The sequence below is a fragment of the Hoplias malabaricus genome, chromosome 6 (assembly GCF_029633855.1).
Source record: "Hoplias malabaricus isolate fHopMal1 chromosome 6, fHopMal1.hap1, whole genome shotgun sequence".
Classification (NCBI taxonomy): Eukaryota; Metazoa; Chordata; class Actinopteri; order Characiformes; family Erythrinidae; genus Hoplias; species Hoplias malabaricus.
In genome coordinates, this window is record NC_089805.1 from 42,529,580 (window position 1) to 42,555,373 (window position 25,794).

General features: G+C 42.4%; 2 protein-coding genes across 3 annotated transcripts in view; both read left to right on the forward strand.

The window, feature by feature from the left end:
* The first annotated feature begins 633 nt into the window (after positions 1-633).
* On the forward strand, positions 634-23,519 carry umad1 (UBAP1-MVB12-associated (UMA) domain containing 1). The gene is made up of 4 exons (XM_066675103.1): positions 634-859; positions 1,148-1,233; positions 11,899-11,984; positions 20,266-23,519. The coding sequence occupies exons 2-4, from the start codon at positions 1,152-1,154 to the stop codon at positions 20,542-20,544; spliced, it is 447 nt and encodes a 148-aa protein (XP_066531200.1). The 5' UTR covers positions 634-859; positions 1,148-1,151; the 3' UTR covers positions 20,545-23,519.
* Positions 23,520-23,840: 321 nt separating this feature from the next.
* glcci1a (glucocorticoid induced 1a) overlaps positions 23,841-25,794 on the forward strand; it is a 56,666-nt gene continuing 54,712 nt past the window's right edge. For both annotated transcript variants that reach the window (XM_066674252.1, XM_066674253.1), the window contains exon 1: positions 23,841-24,813. In XM_066674252.1, the coding sequence (XP_066530349.1) occupies positions 24,351-24,813 (463 nt within the window). In that variant the 5' untranslated portion in view covers positions 23,841-24,350. The remainder of the gene's footprint in view (positions 24,814-25,794) is intronic.

Consider the following 25,794-nt stretch of genomic DNA (forward strand, 5'->3'; position numbering starts at 1 on the left):
CAAGCAGAATTGGACATATTTTAAGAAATGTTTTAAACAGTGTAAATAACATTTAAACACGTTTAAACACATACTTAAAAAATCTATTTAATAGATTTTGTGTCCGAAATAACCATTATAGCATTAATATAGATAATATTTTATTTTTTATATTTTATTATATATATATATATATATATATATATATATATATATATATATATATATATATATATATATATATATATATAATTATTAATAAAGTATTTTTGCTCTTTAAATTTGTTATTCGCACGAAGATTTAACTTTTTAAACACTTAATATATTAATAATCAAGAGTGATCTGGGCTGTTTCACAATGCAGGATTTTTTTAGTTTAGCCAGATAAGCCCAACATCAAAAAAAAAAAAAAAACACACACACACACACACATATCTATAGACTATGCGTAATGACGTAAATAATGTGTGATTTTTATAATTATATTTTAATAAAACACGGATTGAAAAATGAATATGTTTTTAAAAATATTTTAAAGATTAAAAGCTTGTGTTTTTGAGACGTACAATGCGTGATTAATGCAGGCAGTAATTTTAAACGTTATATAATTTTCCAGTGCGGAGCGGCGGGCTGTGAGGCTTGTTTCTGTTGTTTCTGGTCGGACGGTGAATGCGGTGAAGCCGAAAGCTCCGAACGTAAACAAAGATACTTCAGGAACTTTCCGAGCTCCCTTTTTTTTTTTTTGGAAAATTGTGAAATATTGAGGTCAAACCTCGTTAGACGCGGGCGGAGAGACAGTAACAGCGCTGTAGAGAAATATCTCCTTCGGCCCAAGCTCCTGTCGCTGTTATTCCCAGTGACTCTGCGAGGAGCCGTCGCGGTGAGTACATACGGAGTTCAATTCTCTCTCGAGTTTTCCGGTCCACCTTAAATGGGGCGGCAGTTGACATATAAGAGCGGAATCATTTAAGGTGGAACGGATTAGTTCGAAAACTACACCTCGAAGATTAAAGAACAATAAAAGTATGATGCCTGTAATTTTCTGGAACATATTACAGTAACGTTGTTAAACTCATTTCAGCGCTGTTTTAAAGTTTTAAAAGAGATTTTTAAAAGTTTGCCGTAAACCTGTAATTAAATTCCTCTTTATATATTATATATTTTTTAGCAAGATGTTGAGTTTCTTCGGGTTTCGGAAAGACTCTACAAAGAAGTCTCCCACCGAAAAAGAGACAGATGGATTTGTCATCATCGGTGAGTTTGGGCTTGTTGACGGGGAACGCCGTTAGACCAGTGTGTGAAGCTGTCCACAGGTGTGTGTGTGTTTGTGCTCAATTGTACCCACTTAGAAGAGACAGCATGACCACAGCATACAGCCCAGTTGAGCACACTGTAGCCACGGGTAGAGCCCCACAGCCTCTGTGTCAGAAGGTGGTAGGTGCGTTGACGGCAACTGATAGCAGTGGAGCCTTCATGATCCAGAGCTGCCCAATCCTACTTCTGGAGATCTACCACCTTGGAGACCTCAGATCCAGCACAGCCAGCTCTATTTAGACATCATGGACCAAGGTGCTCCATATCAAGCGGCAGTGATACAGACCAACGACTCCTTACAGTTCAACAGCTGTAATGGGAAAAGAACCCAATACTTCATCAACATGTTGTTGTTACTGTGATATAACAACTCTAAGTTCTTTAAGGAAGTAAATTTAATATGAAAAATGGCGAAAATAAAATGACTTACATTTGTACACTATAAACGTCTTATATGTCCACACACACACACACACACACACAAGGAAAGTACGCCGCCATTTAGTAGCTACAATGTCTTTACAAATGTAAAGCTACAAGAAGACAATGATCTGTTCTTATATTAAAATGCTACAGTCTGTACTCTGGATATGTGCTTATCAAAGTGAGTATTAAGTTTAAAGTGGTTTTTAAAATTCTATCAAGCTCTTTGTTTCCTACTCACTCCCTCACATCTGAGCTGGAAGTGATCCTGTGGGTTCACAATAAACCTGCGTCAGATGAAGTGTTGGAGAAGTCAAGGAAGTGTGTATGTGAATTACCCAACACAGAATGACAGCAGTAACACGGACGGAGCACATGATCCACACGAGGAAAGCGCGATGATGAAAATGAAAGTCTAATCGGAGTCAGGGACACTCAGCTCTTCACAGTTGGAGTACACGTATTTGTAGCGTAGAGCTGGCATTTTGTGACAGGTTTGTGAAGTCGTCTGAGGAAAAATGGCCACAAAAAATCAACAAGTTTCAGGGCTTTTCAGGGCAGATCCTCCCTCGGGTTTACAGTGTTACCTCTGTAATACAGACCTGCCATTAGAGGGCAATACAGCAGTGCTTTGTGATTCAGTGGAAAATCCACAGCCCGTTGTTGTAATCGAATGCTGGAAATGAAATCAGATCTTTAACTTTCAGATTTTTCTCAGTGCTTGCACTCGGAGAGCCCGTTCCTCCTCCACGTCTATTATTGCATGTTGTCCTTCACCTCATTTCCTTTATAGACTGGTGCTGAACTCTCACATTTCCTTCAGGGTCTGGAGGGTCCCTGTGTGTGGAGTACTGTAAATACAGCAGTGTTTTAAACCTTCAGACCAGAGCCTCCTGGAGTAAAAGTGAAGCTCACCTTATTTTCCTTGAAGCTCCGAATAATGAAAATATTGATATAGGGGTCAAGCATCCAAGTTCCTCAGCCCCCTCTGCGCTAAAAGTGTGGCATAATTTACTTCTCATTCTGCGGCTTCAGACCCGACTGGCTCTGGCCGGGGGTCTGCTTGTGTCTTTTGGCTGAAGCTGTGGACTCTTTCTCCCACAGCAGATTTCTCCCACATGAAGGCAACATACTAACTTTGCCCACAGGAATTTTGGGCCATGTTTTTCCAGAGACAGATTAAACCCAATCTTGGCCTAAATTACACCGTGTCTAGCGGGACTATACTTTCTGGTCTAGCATCTAGACGTGATCTGTCTCGTTGAGAAAGACTGGACCACTGATCAGCTGACCTGGTGGATACAGCCGATGCCATACATTCAGACTGAAACATACCAAATGTAGTACCCTTTGTCCCACATAACGTTTCTGCGTTTACGACTTGCTGCTTATTTGCACAATGTTGGACTTCACGTTGCTCCTGCAGAGCTGAATCTGTGTAAAAGTTAAATTAAATGTTAATAAAACTGCTGTACCTTCATTAGCTGTTAAATAACAGGTTGATGGTATTTAGGTCAGACCCAAATGTGTATTTCAACTGGGTTTAATTTGCCACAAAATGACAGTTAAGATGAGTGCAGGCTCAGAGAGGCAAGCAGATTCCAGATCTCCTGCTGTGAAAGGAGAGCGATGTTAAGGTAGAGGGCAGGAATATGAAGAGGATGGAGGGAGGGAGTGAATGTCTGGAATAAAGTTTTCCTTGTGGTTCTCCATTCCACCTAGACCTTGTTATTTAGGGGGTTGTCCACAGTGAAATCCATCCAAAAACTGCTAGACACGTGTCTGTTGGAGGTCACTGAATCGCCAGCGTTTCTCAATCTCAGATTACGTTCAGCTCTGGATTGATGTTGTGAACAGGCTTGACTCGAGCACCTGGGAGGGGAGAGAGTTTAAAGGCTAAGCACCAGCGATATGAAAGTGTCAAACAAATAAATACAGTGGAGTTTGAGTTCCTAACTTGTGTTTATTGAGAGTCAGAAAACATGTTATTTTTTACTAATTGAAGGAATAAGGTTTAAAAGACCGTTAGTCCCCCCCCCCCCCCCCCCCCCCCCCCAACGGTGTTGGGAAACTCTAATAGGCGTCTTGCCTGTGACGTAGATGGTGGACAACACTCTAGAAGCTGCACTTAATTTAATGCAGAATGACGAAAAGGTGTGTTGTTTTTGGCTGCAATCATTCAATGTACAGTGGGACATCTGTGCACAAATGGCCCAAAAATCCCCAAATATCCAGAAAATGGACTAAATTTGTCAACTTTAAACGGGCACTTTGGAAAGGACCATCCGCTCACTCCGTTATCTGTAGCTCATTTCACTGGCGCTTTTCCAACAATATGGGCATGTAAGGACACCAACGAAAGGTGTTCAAGAGCCTCTGTAACATGGAGGTAAACAGGGTAAGGACACTCACTTCGCCTGTTTTAGTTGGTGTTAGTTAACGTTAGCTTGACTCGCTAAACTCGGTGGCTCAGATTATACTCGGCTACGTAGCTGCATTACGGAGGTTTATAGTGTCGGATGAATTCGAGTTCGACTTCGATCACATTTACAAGAATAACGGTACCTCTACATTTGAGTTTAGCTTATTGCTCGGCTATTGTCATGAATAATGTTGGTTATTTAGCTAGATACTGTCATAACAGTCCGTCATAACGGTGTTTTACCGCGGCGTTGTTCAGCCGTTGTCCACCAGTGACGTCACGGTCGCGTTCAATAATTTCCGTGGGGAGCTCGGGTTTTTCCGTCAGTTTAATAAAAGCAGAAAGGCTGCACGGTGTCATTGTGGCTTTAGCCCTTGCAGACGTTTGTAGTGTGCAAATGAGTCTCTGACCAATCACAGACGTTTTTATTGTGAGCTGTGATTATCCTGACCAATCACAGATGCTCTGGATGTCGGGTGTTAAATATTGGCTTAAGTAAATATTTGTTAAAACTAATTAAGTTATTAAAGAACGCCCTTGTAACACCTTTAAACAAGCTAGGTTCATTGTCGTATCAGACCAGTGTAAACACAGCATACATTGTGCAACGTTTGACTTTCTATATTCTGTAATCATTGCAAAATCTTTTATGACTTTCACCCTACTGTCGTTTGTAACCTACAGGATGGCAGCTGTCGCTTTGAAGAGCAATGACTCCTGCAAACACTCATGAGCATGAGCTGTGTCTCTTCTGAGGTTTCATTTGGGTCTTCACACTCTTTCTCTCTTAACTAAGGGGTAAATGATTTGGGGCATGGAGCCTTTTTTTTTTTAAGGCCAATATTGTGGATGTAATTTAAGTTGTGAGTGGTTTCTGTTAATTGAGGTCCAAGAAGGCAGGAATATCCACTTTCTCTGACTAGAGGCATGGAATCTGAGCATAGTGTGCCAGACCAACAGTGAGATGTGGTTTGCGATGTCACAGCACTTGGGTGTTTGGTTGCTTCTCATTGGTTTAGCTCATCTTTGGGCAGTTTGTGAGCTTAGTTTTATTAGATGAAATGTTCCCTCTTAAAAAAATTCGTGGCAACGTGGTTGATAATGTAAGCTGGAAATAAAATGCCTGCTAATACGGCTGGCTTTAACATTGCACTTGTGCTTTAAAATTTATTTGAAATTAATATAAAGTAATATATTAGTGGTTTAACCTCAGTCATAGTCTTACTGAACTACACTACACGTTGAGAAAGAATGTTATCGGTGATTCCTTTATCTTTACTTGGGTAGCAGTTGCAGTTTTTAATTTGCTCTCATCCCAAACACTGTGATGGACACACACCTTGTCCTAGGCTTGTTCCTGCCTTGCCCCTAATGAGCCCGTGTAGATTCTGGTCTCACAACGTCCCTGATCATGAAGTAGTTGCGGAAGATGGGTGAATAAATGAATTATATAATGAACATTCTCCCACACTCTTGTCATTTTATGTTGTATAATACGTGCGGTGGCGCAGCAGTTAGTGTCGCTGTCACACAGCTCCAGGGACCTGGAGGTTGTGGGTTCGAGTCCCGCTTCGTGTCTGTGAGGAGTGTGGTGTGTTCTCCCTGTGTCTGCGTGGGTTTCCTCCGGGTAATTGTCTGTGAGGAGTGTGGGGTGTTCTCCCTGTGTCTGCGTGGGTTTCCTCCGGGTGACTGTCTGTGAGGAGTGTGGTGTGTTCTCGCTGTGTCTGCGTGGGTTTCCTCCGGGTGACTGTCTGTGAGGAGTGTGGTGTGTTCTCCCTGTGTCTGCGTGGGTTTCCTCCGGGTGACTGTCTGTGAGGAGTGTGGTGTGTTCTCCCTGTGTCTGAGTGGGTTTCCTCCGGGTGACTGTCTGTGAGGAGTGTGGTGTGTTCTCCCTGTGTCTGCGTGGGTTTCCTCCGGGTAATTGTCTGTGAGGAGTGTGGAGTGTTCTCCCTGTGTCTGCGTGGGTTTCCTCCGGGTGACTGTCTGTGAGGAGTGTGGTGTGTTCTCGCTGTGTCTGCGTGGGTTTCCTCCGGGTGACTGTCTGTGAGGAGTTGGTGTGTTTGCCCTGTGTCTGCGTGGGTTTCCTCCGGGTGACTGTCTGTGAGGAGTGTGGTGTGTTCTCGCTGTGTCTGCGTGGGTTTCCTCCGGGTGACTGTCTGTGAGGAGTTGGTGTGTTTGCCCTGTGTCTGCGTGGGTTTCCTCCGGGTGACTGTCTGTGAGGAGTGTGGTGTGTTCTCCCTGTGTCTGCGTGGGTTTCCTCCGGGTGACTGTCTGTGAGGAGTGTGGTGTGTTCTCGCTGTGTCTGCGTGGGTTTCCTCCGGGTGAATGTCTGTGAGGAGTGTGGTGTGTTCTCCCTGTGTCTGCGTGGGTTTCCTCCGGGTGACTGTCTGTGAGGAGTGTGGTGTGTTCTCCCTGTGTCTGCGTGGGTTTCCTCCGGGTCACTGTCTGTGAGGAGTGTGGTGTGTTCTCCCTGTGTCTGCGTGGGTTTCCTCCGGGTGACTGTCTGTGAGGAGTGTGGTGTGTTCTCCCTGTGTCTGAGTGGGTTTCCTCCGGGTGACTGTCTGTGAGGTGTGTGGTGTGTTCTCCCTGTGTCTGCGTGGGTTTCCTCCGGGTAATTGTCTGTGAGGAGTGTGGAGTGTTCTCCCTGTGTCTGCGTGGGTTTCCTCCGGGTGACTGTCTGTGAGGAGTGTGGTGTGTTCTCGCTGTGTCTGCGTGGGTTTCCTCCGGGTGACTGTCTGTGAGGAGTTGGTGTGTTTGCCCTGTGTCTGCGTGGGTTTCCTCCGGGTGACTGTCTGTGAGGAGTGTGGTGTGTTCTCCCTGTGTCTGCGTGGGTTTCCTCCGGGTGACTGTCTGTGAGGAGTGTGGTGTGTTCTCGCTGTGTCTGCGTGGGTTTCCTCCGGGTGACTGTCTGTGAGGAGTGTGGTGTGTTCTCCCTGTGTCTGCGTGGGTTTCCTCCGGGTGACTGTCTGTGAGGAGTGTGGTGTGTTCTCCCTGTGTCTGCGTGGGTTTCCTCCGGGTCACTGTCTGTGAGGAGTGTGGTGTGTTCTCCCTGTGTCTGCGTGGGTTTCCTCCGGGTCACTGTCTGTGAGGAGTGTGGTGTGTTCTCCCTGTGTCCGTGTGGTGCTCCGGTTTTCTCCCACGGTCCAAAAACACACGTTGATAGCTGGATCGGTGACTCAAAAGTGTCCATAATTGTGAGTGTGTGAGTGTGTCTCCCTGTGAAGGACTGGTGCCCCCTCCAGGGTGTGTTCCTGCATTTTGCCCAGTGATTCTGGGCAGGCTCTGGACCCACCGTGATCCTGAACTGGACAAGGGTTACAGACAATGAATGATTGAATGTTGTATAATATTAAAATGGCAATTGGCACATGATAAAAACCTACTTCCTTTAAAATGTAAATTTAACGAAAATGTTTTACCTTTACACACTGTAAAGTGTGTACTTTTTTCTAACAGTGAAAATCTCTACTCTCAGATTATAAAGTGAATTTGAGGATTTAGAAGCTGGTCAAGCAGTGACTGTATTTCCAAAATACAGTTTTGAGTGATTACTGTGAATCTGAGTCACATCCCTGAGCACAGCCATGCTTTTCCTTTCATTTGAGGTAGTCTGTGTTTGACTGGCTAAGTGTACGTGCTCAGGACCATGGTGTAGCGAGGTGTCATTTGGAAAGGTTCAGAGAGATTTCTCTGGATGATCCACTGCTCTACACGCAGTCTGCGTAGGGTTAAGTGGATTAGCTCAGTGACCCAAGCTGGATTTTTGACCCTGTTCCTGGTTAGCACTTCAAAATCTGTAGGTGTCCTGACTGGAAGGAAATAGTATGCAGTCTTGGCCCTATATAATTCTGCTCTGTGTAGAGCACGAACGTCAGCACAAGAAGTCAGACAGACACACAGTTGCTGGGTCTTCTGTGGTTAAGGCCTGAGACGAGGCTGTGTTGAAAGTGCTGACAGGATGCAAAGACGAGAATATAGGCTGGACTTACTTTACATTGCATTATTTATCGACACAGCAGATACCGTTCTCTTTGAGTTAGAACCTTCTTTGCTGTTAACTTTGCATTACTGAAAAAAATACCTGCGATTTGTAAAGTACTGCAGGACACGGAGTGATTTCATTATCATATTAATAACGAAGGAAGCCCCAGTGTAAGAACTCTAGGCATATATCAATCTTGTATGAAGTTTTATGTGTCTTGATAAAGTTATGACGTTTATTTTGGATTAGCTTGAGGCAAAATTGACTGTTTCCAACAGAGACCCAACTGACTGTTTATGTAAATAGCTCGTGTTGCTATGTACGCATTACTATGCACACCTAGCCAGGCCCATGTGAACAAGACGTGTAAACAATGTTATCTAACATCTTACTATTCAGGTTTAAACCAAAAAAACTGTTATTCTTTCTATGTATTAATCACACAGTTGCTTTCCTTGTTAAAGGAAACAAAAGAAAAAAAGGCCCTGTTCATTTATAAGCACTCAGACATCTGTAACAAGACAGTGTTGTTATTAACATTAATGTGATTATCTAAGAAGCCAAATCAGATCACTGATAAGAGAGAAGAGGTTTGGTTACTCGGTTTACTTGCATATAGAATGTGTTCCCATAATACTTCCTGGATTCTAGTTTGAATGGAGGTACTAGTCAAACGTAACACGCTCCTTTGTTTAGTGCTGTTTAAAGGCTAAGCACCACTTAATGCACCTCCATGAATATTTCACATTATTGTAGTTACTGACAGATATAAGTATGAATTAAAATGAAAATAGCAGCTTAATTTGCTTTAAAACTGACAATTTTATTAAATTGACGGAAAAACCCGAGTTCGCTACGGAAATTCTTGAAAGCGACCGTGACGTCACTGGTGGACAACAGCTGAACAACGGCGCGGTAAAACACCGTTATGACCGACGGTTATGACAGTATCTAGCTAAATAACCAACATTATTCATGACAATAGCCTAGCAATAAGCTAAACTCAAATGTAGAGGTACCGTTATTCTTGTAAATGTGATCGAAGTCGAACTCGAATTCATCCGACACTATAAACCTCCGTAATGCAGCTACGTAGCCGCGTATAATCTGAGCCACCGAGTTTAGCGAGTCAAGCTAACGTTAACTAACACCAACTAAAACAGGCGAAGTGAGTGTCCTTACCCTGTTTACCTCCATGTTACAGAGGCTCTTGAACACCTTTCGTTGGTGTCCTTACATGCCCATATTGTTGGAAAAGCGCCAGTGAAATGAGCTACAGATAACGGAGTGAGCGGATGGTCCTTTCCAAAGTGCCCGTTTAAAGTTGACAAATTTAGTCCATTTTCTGGATATTTTGGGATCTTTGGGCCATTTGTTCACAGATGTCCCACTGTACATTGAATGATTGCAGACAAAAACAACACACCTTTTCGTCATTTTGCATTAAATTAAGTGCAACTTCTAGAGTTGTTGTCCACCATCTACGTCACAGGCAAGACGCCTATTAGAGTTTCTCAACACCGTTGGGGGGGGGGGGGGGGGGACCAACGGTCTTTTAAACCTTATTCCTTCAATTAGTAAGAAATAACATGTTTTCTGACGATCAATAAACACAAGTTAGGAACTCAAACTCCACTGTATTTATTTGTTTGACACTTTCATAGAGCTGGTGCTTAGCCTTTAATAATCAGAGGATGAGGATTTACAAGAATCATTTCCCATTTCATCCTGAAAAGTCATTTTGAAAAAAAAAAACGCTGTTTCCAACTTTGAAATTGGAAATGAGTTAATGAATATTCTTTATAAGTATTATTATTATTATTTTCATTCATTTATTTTACATTTAATTAATTGAGCATACACTTTGAAAAGAAGTAATCATTTATCAATGTATGTGTTTATATAACCGTGTATGTATTTGTTTATTCGAGATATTATCAACAATCCAGCCCTCAACACCAGCTCATGTATTTGGCTTTGGAGTTTTTAAAAGTGTGTGGAGTTTTTAAAAGTGACTTGAATATTTTTTTGCCACACCTTGCATTGTGTGCTCCATCCTGACATGATTTTGAGGAAATGAGCCTCTAATCCTGGAGCGCTGTGGTCTGGGACATCATTAGATCCCTTTGCTGCTGTTTATGGAAGGCACTTGGGTCCTGTGGCTCATCCATGGAGCTTTTTTGCTCCAGGTTTGCCACCGTGGACACCAGAGAGTGCAGTTATTGGTTGTTAGGTGTTGTGGTGAACAAAACCTCGCCACAGATAATTGGGCAGTGGGTTGAGTCACCATGTGTGGAGCCCCAGAACGATAACGTGTGCCTGGGAAAATCTTTGCAGCAATTAATCATCAGCTGAGAGAAGTGGTCTGGAGCTGAAGAGAGTAAGCCATGTCTGTAAATACAGAAGAGCACTATTGGGTTAAAGTCTCTTACTTCATTGTAAGAGAGGACTTCCAGGTGACTTTATATGAGATATATTAAAGCCTCCAGAGCATTGTGTGAACATGGTGGTTGTGTAGTTTACCTTTCCTCTGACAGAACTGTGCTGGAGGAATGGGAACATTCTGATGGGCGATGAGGAATTGCTGCTGTTTCCTATTATCCTCCAGATTGAATTGTGTTTGTAACCCTGGTTGTACCCAGGAGAACTAATGCTTCGTAATCCATTAATGTGATCAGATTGCCATTTGTTAAGCACAAGATAATCCGCACTGTTGACCTGGTTGCAGAAGGAGAAAATAAAACCGCTCTTGTGAATGGCATCAGATTTGGCAAGTCTCAGCCCACTAACAACATCCAGCAGAAATGTTTAATTACTGCAGCTGAAAGGGACGATAAACTCAAATAAACCAAGTTCTGTAGTTCTCCCTGGTCTGGAAACGTCAATGTTTCCCTTGCTCTAATTCACCCGAAGTATTGAAAAACACCGAGAAGTGCAGGACAGAGGTAATCCAATCGTACAGTTGGTTTGCCGTGTGCTGAAGACATGGATTGAGATACACATTATAGGTCTTAGAGGGCTGCCCAAGTAGGCACTGACTACATAGACAGCGGTTAAAGTCGGCTGCGTTCTAACGGTTGTCTGTCCTCATGAGGCAGATTGAGACCCTGTAGTTGGAGAGCAATTGCATCACGGCTTCTTCCCTCCCACTTTACTTACCTCAGCGGCTTTCATTGCCTCGGTGTTTCTGCGCTGTGGAGTCTGGTTTTCCTGTTTTTATTACGATTTTTGCTCTGGGGGAAGAGCGAAATAGATGGGAGTTGTGCTTGTGTTGCATCCTGGGATTGCCTTCGCGGCTGAGGAACAGTTTGATGCTGCCTCCAAATTCAGCGAGATTAAGGTGTCTCAGTAGCAGCAGAAGTATCTAAGAGTTGGAACAGCCTGAGTGTCAGGAGCGCGCACACAATGTTCATAAAATGGTCTCTATTTCTCTTAAGAATGTTGGTTTTAGAGAGTGATCACTTGCAGTATAACTTTAGACAGTCAACAACAAACTGGATCTTGCCTTGTTATGTGTGCAATTCATAAAGTATTCAGTGACCAATAAGTCATTCTTCAACCATTTTCAAACTGCTTCATTTTTAGGTTATATTTTGTTGAATAATATGACAGTTGCTAATACTAATACTAATATGTTTTCATATGTAGGCATTAAGCATTATTGTGGTGTGTACTGTTTGAACTGTGATACTGAAAATGGTGAGGTTCATCAGCACAGAGGTGGCACTTAAAAAAATGTCTTTGCTCTGCTCTGACCAGCGTCCCCTTGCTTTTCCAGGGGAGACTCCTGAGGAACAGAGGCAAAAGATGCAGCTCACAAACACTGTACACCCATCCACTAATGTCATTGTGCAACCATCAAAGGTGAGTTTACTCTACATTTCTCCAGTCACTGAGGAAAGAGTGTAATATACAAAATGTATTCAACACAAGTTGTGGTTTCTGGGGTATTTTGCTTTCAGCACATTTACTAGAGACTTAGATTCAGAAAAACACTGCCATAGTTTTGATAATCAAAGAAAAATTCATAACATAGAGTGTAGGGCTGTGCCATATCGTGTTGTGTGCAATAATATCGCAAAGTGTTTTTAAACGATAAAAAAATAATAATATCGTGGTTACATTCATCACGTGAGTCAGTTAGGCACAGCGACGGGTACGGTGGAAATTTGCTCTGTGAAAGGTGTGAGAGGTGTGACTTCAGTCGTTTGGAGGTGGTTTGTATATTAACTATAAATACAGTGGAACCTCGGTTAGCGAACGCCTAGGTTAGTGAACCAATCGGGTTACGACCAAAAATTTGTACCGGTTAGCGAACAAAATTTCGGGTTGCGTACAGATAGCGTTAGCCCCGCGCGTCCGTTCATCTCAAACCAAGCATCATTCGCCTCGAGACACAGTTGTGTTCGGTTCGTTATCGTTCTGCTTCCTTCTGTGTTACTTCGTTTGTGATTTCAAGTGCTTTATTTAGCCCTCAATCATGGCTCCAAAGAAGGTTAAGAGTGATACTAGTAGCAGGGTACCTGTAGTAAAGGTCTAAGTTTGAACGGGGCATGCATGTATCGGATTCTTTAATGTTAGTATGTTTATTTAACTCTTTATGAACTGTATTATAACTGTTCTCATTTAAAAAAAACATACCTATATCACCTTTAACACTTAGAAATAATTGCCAGCCCCTGGGGACTCACTAATATATATTTCCTTTAATTCTTATGGGAAAAATAATTTCGGATAGCGAACATTTCGGATTACGACCAACTTTGGAACGGATTGTGGTCATTAACCGAAGTTCCACTGTATAATAAATATTTTTTATACAATGTCAGAATCTTGGAAAGTTACGGTTGTTTACAAAATAAGCAGATGTTTACACATTTGTTTGTTGTTTCTTCTGAATGTTTTAATTTGTTAGATTTGTACTAAAATAAATTATTAAGAAATTAAATCTATTATTAATTTAATATAATTAATATTTATTTTGTTGCAATAGTGTGTTCTTTAAATGAATAAAATTATATTCAGTGTTTTTTTCATATCGCCAATAATATGGTTATCACCAAAAAAACCCTGATATTGTTTTAGGGCCATATCGCCCGCCCCTCATAGAGTATAACAAGAACATTAAGCAAAGTATGAAGAATTTAGCAAAGAGCAGCAAAACTAAAACTAATGGAAGTGTTTTTTCTCTACATTTAACTACACTTTAATGTTATCATTATGTTCTTACATTTTATAAGCTATATCCTCTGGCAGAAACATAACTTAAACGTGATATTAATAACATAGCAAAGTGAAAAATGAAATAGAAATAGCATGTGACTGTTTATTACAGCTGCAGCACAGGTGAAATAGATTAATATCATAAGAGATTAATGAAATCACAAGGACTCATATAATATAATCTCACTGCTGTGTGGCTGGATTCAACTCGGGGCTCAACACAAACTGCTGTCATTCGCTATGCTCTTCTCTGCCCCTTGTCCCACACCATATGGCTAATGAAAGACACACTGTCACCAGGCTTTGACTTTTATACTACAGGGCTTTGTCAAGGCCTCCAACATTGTGCAAATTAGAAGGATTTAATTATGGACTCGATGTTGCAGTTTAGGTGTGTGTGTGTGTGTATGTGTGTGTGTGTGTGTGTGTGTGGCTGAGATCTGCTTGCTTGGCAGCAGGGCTCTGAGTAAGCATAACAGATGCTCTATGCCCTGTTTACCACAAGAAGACCAGTGGGAGGTGTGTGGCAAAACAAAAACGAAAGAAAGAGAGCATTACCAGATTCTCTTCACCTACATCACACTTTCATACAGTAACCCTCAGCCATAAATCAAGTAATACGAACCTTAACAATAAGTGTAAAGGTTGATCAGGACATATGCTCTGGTGCAACTGCACACCACCTTAAGGTCATTGGTGTGTCGAGAAGTGGAATCGTCCTCTGCGGTGATGGAGCTCCTTCCAATACCTTGTATTGTAGAGTAAACCATTTCTAGACATGTGGAGACACTTAAAGGCAACAAAGAATATTCTGAGGAACTACTGTTCTCACAGTAACACCCCTCAAACATTTGTGTTCATTTATAAGTTCCATGTCTTTTAAGGCGGAACGCTGTGTTTGAGAAAGTAGCCAACCGTTGTTTGTACTTGGCTGAAGTTTAACTTGTCTGTAAGTTTTTATTCACTGTTTGAATCACCACTGAGACTCGCTTTTAACTTGCTTTTTATATTTATAGCCTTTTCAGTATGAGTAATACATATGAAACCGCAAAAATAAGTCAGTGTTACCCACCTATATAGCAGGAATGCAACAACATCCTCAGCCCTTTTCATGCTTTTCAACATTCAGAGTTGTCTCCACTGTTCAGATGCCTCCAGATGCTGCTTCTTGGCCATGGCTCAGCCGTCGATGCACAGAGAGAAAGCCTGAGCCAGTTCAGAACGAGACATTTTGTTTGTTTCCCCATTTACCAAACAAGGCCTGTGTATAAACAAAGGACCTTTTTCTCCAGGTCTGGCACTCTGGTAATAATCACCGTTAGTGCAGCAAAGGGGAACGCTCCCTATTAAAACCCTTCATTTCAGAAGAACCGCTGGATGAGCAGGTGTCCACAAACCTTTGGTCATAGTGCATCTGCATGGCCTTTAATTACCTATGGTCTTTCTTCTGTTATTATATTGTTGAACTAAGAATATTAAGCCATATTATTAAATTACGGTGAAATAAAGGAGAAGAGCTAAATACAGTTTGGCACATGAAAGAGAGTGAAGAAGGGCCATTTACAGTAGATATCAGATATCTGCCCAAAGTTGTATGGATAATCTTTGCATACGTTTCTATAGGGTAAGAATCATTTGCCTACAGTTTGTACAGCATCACATTTGCAGCTGTTGTGGCAGACTGTAAGTTCTAGATGAGGCCATAACGTCTGCACTGGTATATTGCTGAAGCTGTGTAAGCATGACTAGCCCACCACAGGATGTATTTTTTTTCTTTTCTTTGGCCCAGTTCGCCTGTTGAGAAGGATACATACAGCTGTAGACTGGTAGGGTGGTATGCGTATTGTTCTCGGATGGCCACCTAAGGCAAGCCTGGCCTCTTTTATTCGCAGAGAAATGCATGTTTCCTGCAACACCTTTTCTTCATTTAGGGTTTATATTTGACCTTAATTCCATACAGAGAAATAGGAGCTGTTCTAATTGGCCTTGTTTCACGTGCTGGAGGGGGACCTACATCCATTTACAGCATTAAAACAAGTCTCCAGAGTAAACAGGCATGCAGCATTGTGTAATGGGGATATTTGTGTCATGTTAAATCAGCAATTTTTAAAGTGTGGGGTGAGATTGCAGGTGGAACGCAAGGAATCAGAAAAAAATTTGCATTTTTATGCCTGTCTTTATTAATGCCTTTCTGTTTTGCTAATAAAGCTTACTCAGTAAAAAGCACCCACTCCCAATGCATTCATTATTCATTCATTCATTCATTCATTATCTGTAACCCTTATCCAGTTCAGGGTCGCGGTGGGTCTAGAGCCTACCTGAAATCATTGGGCACAAGACGGGAATACACCCCGGAGGGGGCGTCAGTCCTTCACAGGGTAACACACACACACATTCACACCTACGGACACTTTTGAGTCGCCAATTTATCTACCAACGTGTGATTTTTGGGCTGACTGTCTGTGAGGTGTCGGTGTGTTCTCCCAGTCTGCGCGTGGGTTTCCTCCGGGTGCTCCTCACAGACAGTCACCCGGAGGAAACCCACGCGCAGACTGGGAGAACACACCACACTCCTCACAGACATTCACCCGGAGGAAACCCACACAGACACAGGGAGAACACTCCACACTCCTCACAGACAGTCACCCGGAGGAAACCCACACAGACACAGGGAGAACACACCACACTCCTCACAGACAGTCACCCGGAGGAAACCCACACAGACACAGGGAGAACACTCCACACTCCTCACAGACAGTCACCCGGAGGAAACCCACACAGACACAGGGAGAACACACCACACTCCTCACAGACAGTCACCCGGAGGAAACCCACGCAGACACAGGGAGAACACACCACACTCCTCACAGACAGTCACCCGGAGGAAACCCACACAGACACAGGGAGAACACACCACACTCCTCACAGACAGTCACGCGGAGCGGGAATCGAACCCGCAACCTCCAGGTCCCTGGAGCTGTGTGTCTGTGACACTAACCTGCTGTGCCACCGTGCCTCCCAATGGATTCATTAATGTTTCTTAAACATGTTAAAAGAACATTAGATAGGAGACCAGAAAAATGTAGCTTACCTGGAAACAAAATATGCTTTTATTTATTTATTTATTTATTTATTTATTCATTCATTCCTCCGCAAACTTTTGTTTTGAAAATCTGCCACCGAAATTAACGTTTTTTGGCAGCGAATCAGACAACGTGGGTCTTCTTTAAGTCTTCGTTAAGGCGCCTGTTCAAATATAAAGCTGCTCCAATCATCAGCTTCACCTCCTCTTCACCGTCAGAGTGTGGTTTATAAAGTTAGTGTTGACCAGCTCTGGGCTTGAGGTCAGTATCGAGAGCACAACAGATAACAATGACGGTTAATTACAGTCATAAAAGTGGCTTGTATTTAACTGTTAGGGAAACAGAGGAGGATCTGAGAGTTAGTGAATGTTAATATCAGCTGTGTTCAGGGCGTGAGAAAGAGCTCTAAACATGCAACAGGTTAACGTTAGTCTCTGGGCGTGTCCCAAACCACACACTGCTGCACTGAAGAGTATGAAAATATATATACACCACCCACTAGCAGTGTTTCTGTAGTGTGTAAAGTTCCATAGTGTGTTGTTTGGGACACAGCCTAAGCTACCGATGTAGAGATAGAAGTTGATGTTACGTAAATAAATCTGAAAATTGTAAACTTGCGTATGTGTTTTATTACAAATTATTTGGGACAGACAGGACTCTGAAATTCCTCTTCATCTGAGGTGGGGAATGATTAGAAAAAGTTTGAGAACCACTGAGTTAAATGAACACCAACTGGGAATGAGCTGAATTCTTCTATGGCTGCTCTGGACGACTGGGATGGACATCATTTCTCAATCTCTTCTTTTGGTGACTGTTTGTTGCTGTAAGGAGGGCTGTGGTTTATTTTATCTGGCTATAAAAAAAGATGGTGAAGATGCACAACAATCTGGACCTAATAAAGAATATTAGACATTGCATAATTTGCATATTGCAGAAAGGTTGTAGACACCTGTTCATCCAAAATGCCTAAGGAAATCGGGGAGGGGAGTGTTGCGTTCCCGATAACAAACACCAAACAGCTTGTCCCAAAGATATTAGAGAGATCCATCACTCCAGAGAGGGCAGTTCTACTGCTCCACAGCCAAATGCCCCTCGATCATACCCCTCCAGCTACAGTACTAAGCATGGTGACTGTAGAATCATGCAGCTGCTGGAGAGGAGTGTCCCATTCTGTTTCAGCAAGCAGTGCACCTTAATTTGGGACTTCAGCTGCTACAAAACGCGTGTCCACAAACTTTTAAACGTATTATGTCTATAATGTTGTCATTATTTTGGTGCGATTTTCCCCTGCGCTCATTTTGAGGGGCAGTAATCTTGATTATAGAGCCTTCTTGCCTTTTGCTTGAGTGTTTTTCTGTTGTATAAATAGCTTGAGTGCTTCAGTGGAGTGCTGTAAATGCAACAGATTAAAAAAATGCTTCTTGTATTCAGAATAACTCCATGGTGAAAGCATCTGAAGAATAGTATTGCGCAGTTCCTGCCTGTGCTGATAGTTGAGTTATAAAACATCTTTAAAGTCAGGGACAGCACCCAGGCACTTCCTTCCTTAGGATGTTGCAGGGCTGTGTAGATGCAGCATAACCTCATCCACTTCAAACAAATCCTCTACCCTCAGTCGTGTGGTAGGACTCCTCACCTGTTTTACACACAGTGATTACAAGGCTACGGTTGAGAATAATAAAACTGGCATTAAACTGAACTAAATTATACAACATAGGCCTATGCTGCGATAAAGGTATTAAAGCCTTTCTGACTCATACCGGACAGTGGAAATCACTCATGATATGTGCATCACATCCCACAGAGCGTTCTCATATTGTAATTCATTGCTGGATAAATATAACGTAGCATGTCTCGTATTAAAAGCAGCGCTAGGCTATCAGATAAGATACGGTTGTATTGACGCTGAGAGAAATTTCAGTGGCCCACGATTATCGGAATCTTCAGAAATCTTGCTGATAGCGTGGTTGAACTCTTCCTGCAGTTATGATCTCTCAACAAATCGTAGATGGCTGTGACACTCTGTTTAAGCTTTACAGATGAACACAGGCAAATCTTAATAATCTTAACACGATTTTATCATCACTAGTCTATCAGCAAAACTCACCATATGCGTGAGTTACAAATCCAGCTGCCTTTTTAATGAAGAGAACTAATAAAAATAAAACGAGATGATTCGCAAACTACGAATAATAACATAATTCACAAGGTATAGTTCCGTTTAATGCATTATTATCGTCACTTCACATTAACACAGGTTTAAAGATGCATGAACAAACGTAGGTCCCCGTAGTGACTATACAAGTACAATATAAACACACAATAACATTGTTGCACTAATAAAACGCACGTGAACTCTGAAATGTGTAGATGTGTACATGCAGGTTACATACAGGCATCGGTAATGTCATATGACTGTATTGGTATTATCAGTGCTGATAGTCAGCGAATATTACACAACAGTTAGATCCGGCCACACAATCTGATTGGTTGAGAAGGGTTCTAATTGTGCTGTTATTTGAGATAACAGCACGTTTTTACACAACCAGTATCACTCCGCTTAATACTTTTGCTAACAGCTCTGTACATGCTGCAGCACCAGTAAATAACCTTCAGATCATGTTTTACACCAATGAACTGCTCAGTTTCCTTTGAGAGTATACACTGATATTAATACAGAAGAAGAAGCTCCCTCTCATGTTCTATTGCTTCAGTATGACATTTATACTTTAGTATGGGATTATATGAGCTAAATTCACCATTTGAACCTTTGAACACCTTTATATCAGTGTCTGTCTCCTCTATAAAAATCACATTTAAATATAAAGTTCAGAGCGGCACGGTCACACAGCTCCAGGGACCTGGAGGTTGTGGGTTCAATTCCCGCTCCGGGTGACTGTCTGTGAGGAGTGTGGTGTGTTCTCTCTGTGTCTGTGTGGGTTTCCTCCGGGTGACTGTCTGTGAGGAGTGTGGTGTGTTCTCCCTGGTTCTGCGTGGGTTTCCTCCGGGTGACTGTCTGTGAGGAGTGAGGTGTGTTCTCTCTGTGTCAGTGTGGGTTTCCTCCGGGTGACTGTCTGTGAGGAGTGTGGTGTGTTCTCCCTGTGTCTGTGTGGGTTTCCTCCGGGTGACTGTCTGTGAGGAGTGTGGTGTGTTCTCTCTGTGTCTTTGTGGTTTTCCTCCGGGTGACTGTCTGTGAGGAGTGTGGTGTGTTCTCTCTGTGTCTGCGTGGGTTTCCTCCGGGTGACTGTCTGTGAGGAGTGTGGTGTGTTCTCTCTGTGTCAGTGTGGGTTTCCTCCGGGTGACTGTCTGTGAGGAGTGTGGTGTGTTCTCTCTGTGTCAGTGTGGGTTTCCTCCGGGTGCTCCGGTTTCCTCCCACAGTCCAAAAACACACGTTGGTAGGTGGATTGGTGACTCAAAAGTGTCCATAGGTGTGAGTGAGTGTGTGTGTGTTGCCCTGTGAAGGACTGGCGCCCCCTCCAGGGTGTATTCCGGCCTTGTGCCCAATGATTCCAGGTAGGCTCTGGACCCACTGCGACCCTGAACTGGATAAGGGTTACAGATAATGAATGAATGAATGAATGAATATAAAGTTCAAGTCAACATTGGTTTGGACTTGTTAACTCATAAACCCCCAGAGCCCTCACTACAGCAGTTTTTGTTGAAAGTATTTTAAAAGCTTCTCGTGCTTTAACCATCTGCTTTGGGTATTATCAGTGAAATATTGCTAATCTGTGCCGTTAGCTTAAGAAAATCTGATTCATCTTGGCGCTCTGTCTTTTGGAAAAACAAACCTAATGGCTATTGAAATATTACATTTCTGCTCTCTCTTTTTTACACAGTACTCAAGCGCCAGACCAAGCAGAGCCACAGATGCGGTCCAGTCCAGTCCAGTGGTGCCGACCGCCGAAGCCTCCGCAGCACCGCAGAGCACAGAAACAGCACCAGTTCTTCCTGAGCTTCTAGGAGATATACCGTTCACCTTGGCACCACACATCCTCGCCATGCAGGCCGGCGTGCCGCTCATCCCCGAGTTCGTCCTGCCTCGAGACATCAACGAAAAACTGGCCAACTTCTGTTATGACTTCACTCTGGAAAACTCTGTGCTCTTTGAGCCTTGAGCTTTTGCCTCTCTCTGAACACTAGGGCAAGCACCTCTCAGCCTTTTTTTTTTGGAAGAAATGCTTTGTCTGAATATTTGAGAAGCTTTAATCCTAACCATGAATGCAGTCAATCTGCTAAGACATTATTGGTGTTCGGTGTCGGATTCTTTAGTCTTGCACTGCATTTTACATTTAGAACGTTTTTCTCATGTTACAGAGGGAGGCAGCAGTAGCTTTAGGAGTTTTGCTCAAGGACTCTTATTGTTGGAGAATTGTGTGCTTACCCAGGGGGTGGAATTGAAACCTTGTCTGCAGGGGTCAGCTGCAGATACAAGTCTAATGGTAACTTATACCCCACCATCTAGTCGTCGTAGTCTTGTCGTAAAAACCTTCATGAGGTTTCTGACACTGTTTTATTTTGTCCCAGTTTGTTGATAACCATGTATCACGGTTTGAGGCGGAGCTGATGAAGGATGGTGCCAGAAAACTGGGAACGAATAAGTCTGCCGCTAGAGAGGTGGCTAACTTATGAAAGGCAAACAAAAGGGTACACAACTGTGTACTTTTAAGAGTATATACTTACAAGCCGAGTTGTAGTAAAAACGGAAGATAACTGGTTTGGAGGCTTGTATGAGCAGCTGTGCTTATCCAAGTGGCTAACATAACAGTTAGCTGGCTTACTTGCCCAGCATAAACAGTAAAATGACAAAAATAAAGATGATGATAAGGTCTTCTGACTGAGCGAACATCGTGCAGCCTTTCTTTAGTTTGCTCGTTCCTAGCCAGTAGTTAAAAGGATGTGCCTAGATATTTTCGTTTAGAGTTTCCTCCACTGTTGGTCAAGGAAAGGTTGCCAACGTTGCACAGAGAAATTCCAATCATATTAACACACCCATGCAAAAATGCTACTTTGACAGGGCCTTTGGGCCTGCAGTTTGCACTACACCAATTTGTGAGGAACAGTCTTCCCATGCTTGTTAGCCACATTAGCTGTAGTGCGAACTCGAGAAGCAAACGTCAGACACCAAACTTGTCTTGGCTCATTAGCTACATGTGAGAGGATTGTGTAAAATTGTGAAGTATTCTTTTTTAACGCGAGCGGTGCCCCTGGTTATAATGAGTGTAAGGACATGATCGAGGCCTTCTGTAGCAGCGAGCTCAGTCCTCAGCTCAGTTTTTTTTTTTTTTTGGTACAAACCCAAGGTCGTGATGCCAAGTGCTAATATAAAACGTGTTTGCTGTGGGTACTCTCAGGACTTTTTGAGTGAAGTGAGTTTCTGTAGCTTTAGGATGATGTTTAATATCTTAGTTAATAAGTTTGTGGTGTTTGAAAGGATGTTTTAATCTGTTTTCACTTGTATTTATTTCTGTTGCATGAGAAAATGATTTGTGCAATAAGGGGAGTGGGAGTTTTTGTTTTCAAACTTTTCAGGCACTATCCTGTATCCATGCTCTCGCACAGCTGTTTTATGAACTGTTATTAATTTAATTTTCCAAAAACCTTTATGCCAGATATCCACAACTCATTCAGTGTTTATATGTGTGTGTGTGTGTGTGTATACAAACACACACACACACACACAATTCTTTCCTATGACGCCATGAGGACACTTCTGAGAACTAGACAAATGTTAAAATACAAAATGTTTGAAAATGCTCTCATATCTGACATTATGCTCAAAGTTAACACATTTGTTACTTGTTTGTTGTGGTTACTATGTGTTTTTCTTTGTGTACAAGAGCTTTGAATTAGAGAGTTATTTGGATCTGGGCAGGAGCCCAGTGCTGTAGGATTGTCCTCCAATGGACAACACTATACAGCAAACACACAATTTCAGTAGCGTCCGTTTTACAAACTATACGACCACCTTTTGGTTCACCTGGCTGGGTTTCAGTGTAGTGCATGCTGCTATTTACATGTTGCACTCATGGAAAAGGAATGAATCATGGTTTCTCAAATTCTTAACAACTTCAAAGCTGTCCGTTTCTGTTTCTTATTCCCAAATCTATGCCTTTTTCTTCGTGGTTTGAATATGATGATTATATTTCATTGTTTAGTGTATCATCTTTTAATGTGTCATAGGAGTTGTCACCCCAGCTTATCCATGTCTGCAATCGTTTATATCTTTCACAGCTTACTTTGATGGTGAATGTAACGTACATAAAGGACACTCATTAAAACAGCATACTTTTTTTTATTATTGTGTTTCAAATTTAAATCATAATTTGGAGTCTCGGACGGCACGGTGGTATAATCCCTGCTCCGGGTGACTGTCTATGAGGAGTGTGGTGTGTTCTCTCTGTGTCTGTGTGGGTTTCCTCCGGGTGACTGTCTGTGAGGAGTGTGGTGTGTTCTCCCTGTGTCTGCGTGGGTTTCCTCCGGGTGACTGTCTGTGAGGAGTGTGGTGTGTTCTCTCTGTGTCTGTGTGGGTTTCCTCCGGGTGACTGTCTGTGAGGAGTGTGGTGTGTTCTCTCTGTGTCTGTGTGGGTTTCCTCCAGGTGACTGTCTGTGAGGAGTGTGGTGTGTTCTCTCTGTGTCTGTGTGGGTTTCCTCCCATGGTTCAAAAACAAGTTGGTAGGTGGATTGGCAACTTTAAAGTGTCCATAGATGTGAGTGAATATGTGTGTGTGTGTCGCCCTGTGAAGGACTGATGCCCCCCCAGGAGGTGTCCCCCACCTTGCGCCCAGTGACTCTGGGTAAGCTCTGGACCCACCGAGACCCTGAACTGGATATAACCATTACAGACAATGAATGAATGAGGGATTTTTAATCTCATTTCAAGTGACGTTTTGTCTTCTTTTGTATACAACAAAGCATATTTACATTGACTGGTCACACAAAAAAAATTTCAAAAACGATTCTGATTGCACTAAGCCATTGTTGGACCACAGAGCCAGATTTATGAGTAGTTATATTAATCCCAGTCTTGAAGAGTCCAGTAGGAATGCTCCTCACCTCTTTTACTATTGCACACTTTTAGTTTAAAGTGATTTCCTATAAAATTATAAAATAAAAGTCTTATTTTAATAAATAAAGTAAATAAATAAGTTATTATTTATTTGTTACTTATCTGTGATTCGTTTATTAAAACGTACATGTATCAATGTAGCTGTAATCTGTGAATTCGCTTTGCTTGCCATTGGCCGCTTTAAACCAATCGCAAAGTCCTGCCTAATTATCATTCACACTGTTAACCAATCAGCGCGGCAGTAGTACCTCGGAAGCCCCGCCACCTTCTCAGCAACTTCTGTCATCTGGAGCGCTGTAAATCTACAGGGGAGTACAGACGGTCGACTCAGGATTATCATTTATTTTTGTTTAAACTTTAATTTCTCCCACCACTTCGTGCCTGAACCTTTCTCAAACTGTAGAGAAGCATCGCTTTTAACCTCTTGTGAACTACTTTGTCTTGTCGGCACCGCAGGAAGTATAAAAGGAGCACTTTTGTTTTGTTCTTTGATGTACCACTATAAGGCGGCTGCATTGAAAGAAGGTTGACTTTCTTAAATAGAATAAAGCATGCAGCTGTAGGACTTTTTTTTTTCCAAACTAAAGAGACTTTTCGCTTCTACATTTGCGTGATACTTCCTGAGGAGCACTTTCTTTATTTTTCAGTAGACTACCACTGTACACTGCTGTAGTCAGGCTTCAGGATTTCTGAGAGACATAGCTATCATTAAGGAGTAGGAATGTGCAGTGGTAGACACCCTGGTCTACGTTAGAGATATTCAATAAATAGAGGTGTTCAATAAATAAGAAAATAACAGTCTGTTGCTTTGTTTTTGCTTGATCTATACATTTATTGTCATATAAACACAAAATAATGTCAGCATCATCTGCAAACTCGACCCAACAACAGCAGCATCATTACCTTCATCATCATCATCAACAACAACAACAACAACAACATCGGGCCAAACTCAATGCCGGCTCTCCGTCCAACCCATCTTCATCGTCGTCATCATCTTCATCATCATCATCATCATCATCCACAAACACCAGTCGCCTGCAGCCTATCCGTGCCACTGTTCCCTACCAGCTTTTACGAGCAAACCAGCCCAGCCCCACACGCTCTTCATCATCACCAACATCATCGTCCTCATCCTCATCCTCACTCAGCAGCTCCGCAGCTCCGAAGCCCTCCAGCCCGATCCCGAGCCTGAGCGCAGCCGCCCACAGCGCCTCCGAGGCCGGGCTCATCCCGCGCCTCAGCCGCTCTCCTCCACCTGAGAACCGGCGGAGCTCACCTGAGCGCGAGGGCCGCCCAATATCACCTGCTTTCCGAGGTAAGGTTGCGTGCAATAACATTATATATGCACTTAAAGCGTGTTTACATTGTGCTATGGGCTTTATTATCATTGATAGTCATTTGTCAGTGTTATTTCTGTAATAACGCTGACGTTATTTTATTAATACTAACATTTAATGCACGTTTCCATTCCCAAATGCACTGTTACACGAGTAGCAGGATAGGAGCAGATATCTTATAAGGCTGGTATTAATCCGAATATAGCGCTGCCAGCGTTTGTAAGCTTGCTATATATCAGCAACGTAATTCCCTGAAAATATGGATACTGCCAGCTTTTAGGTGCGAACCCCTTGAAGGCTAAGTCACCTAGATAAAGCATTACAAGTGAATTTAACGCTGACTTGTTATGTTTAAGGTTATATGATGTTAAACCCATTAAAACCTTTCGTTGTCAGCTACGTATATGTTTAGATCGGCGTTGTGTTTGTGTTGCTTTTTCCAATTCAAGCATCCTCTCAGTAACTGGGTCAAATGGCCGGCGTTTGTTTTTTCAATCCTGGATGGCATTATTTCTTACATTTCTTAGCAATAAAGCAAAGTAATAGTGAGGAAAAAACACATGTACAGCCTGCAGCCTTGAGAGCAAATATCAGGGGACATCCTCCATTCAATGTATAACGTTAGCCTCCGTTGTTTTGTTTTTTTCTTGTCATTCCTCATTTTTAAGGCCTTTTCAGGGCTAACGCGGTTAAAGTTCAGGTGCCAATGTATTTTCAGCCACCATATAAAGACAGAAATGTACCAAGACCGAGCTATAGCTTCAGCTCGCCAACGTCTTATTCGAATTCCCCGTTCCACCTTAAGTGATAGTGCAACTGCTATGCCATTTAAGGTCGCACGGAAAATTCCAACAAGAAACCGATAAACAGAAAGCTTATTTCAGCATTGATTCGATATATATATAATTCCTGCTTAATATTTATCATTAATAGTTTCGTTGCTTTGTTAGACATCGTTT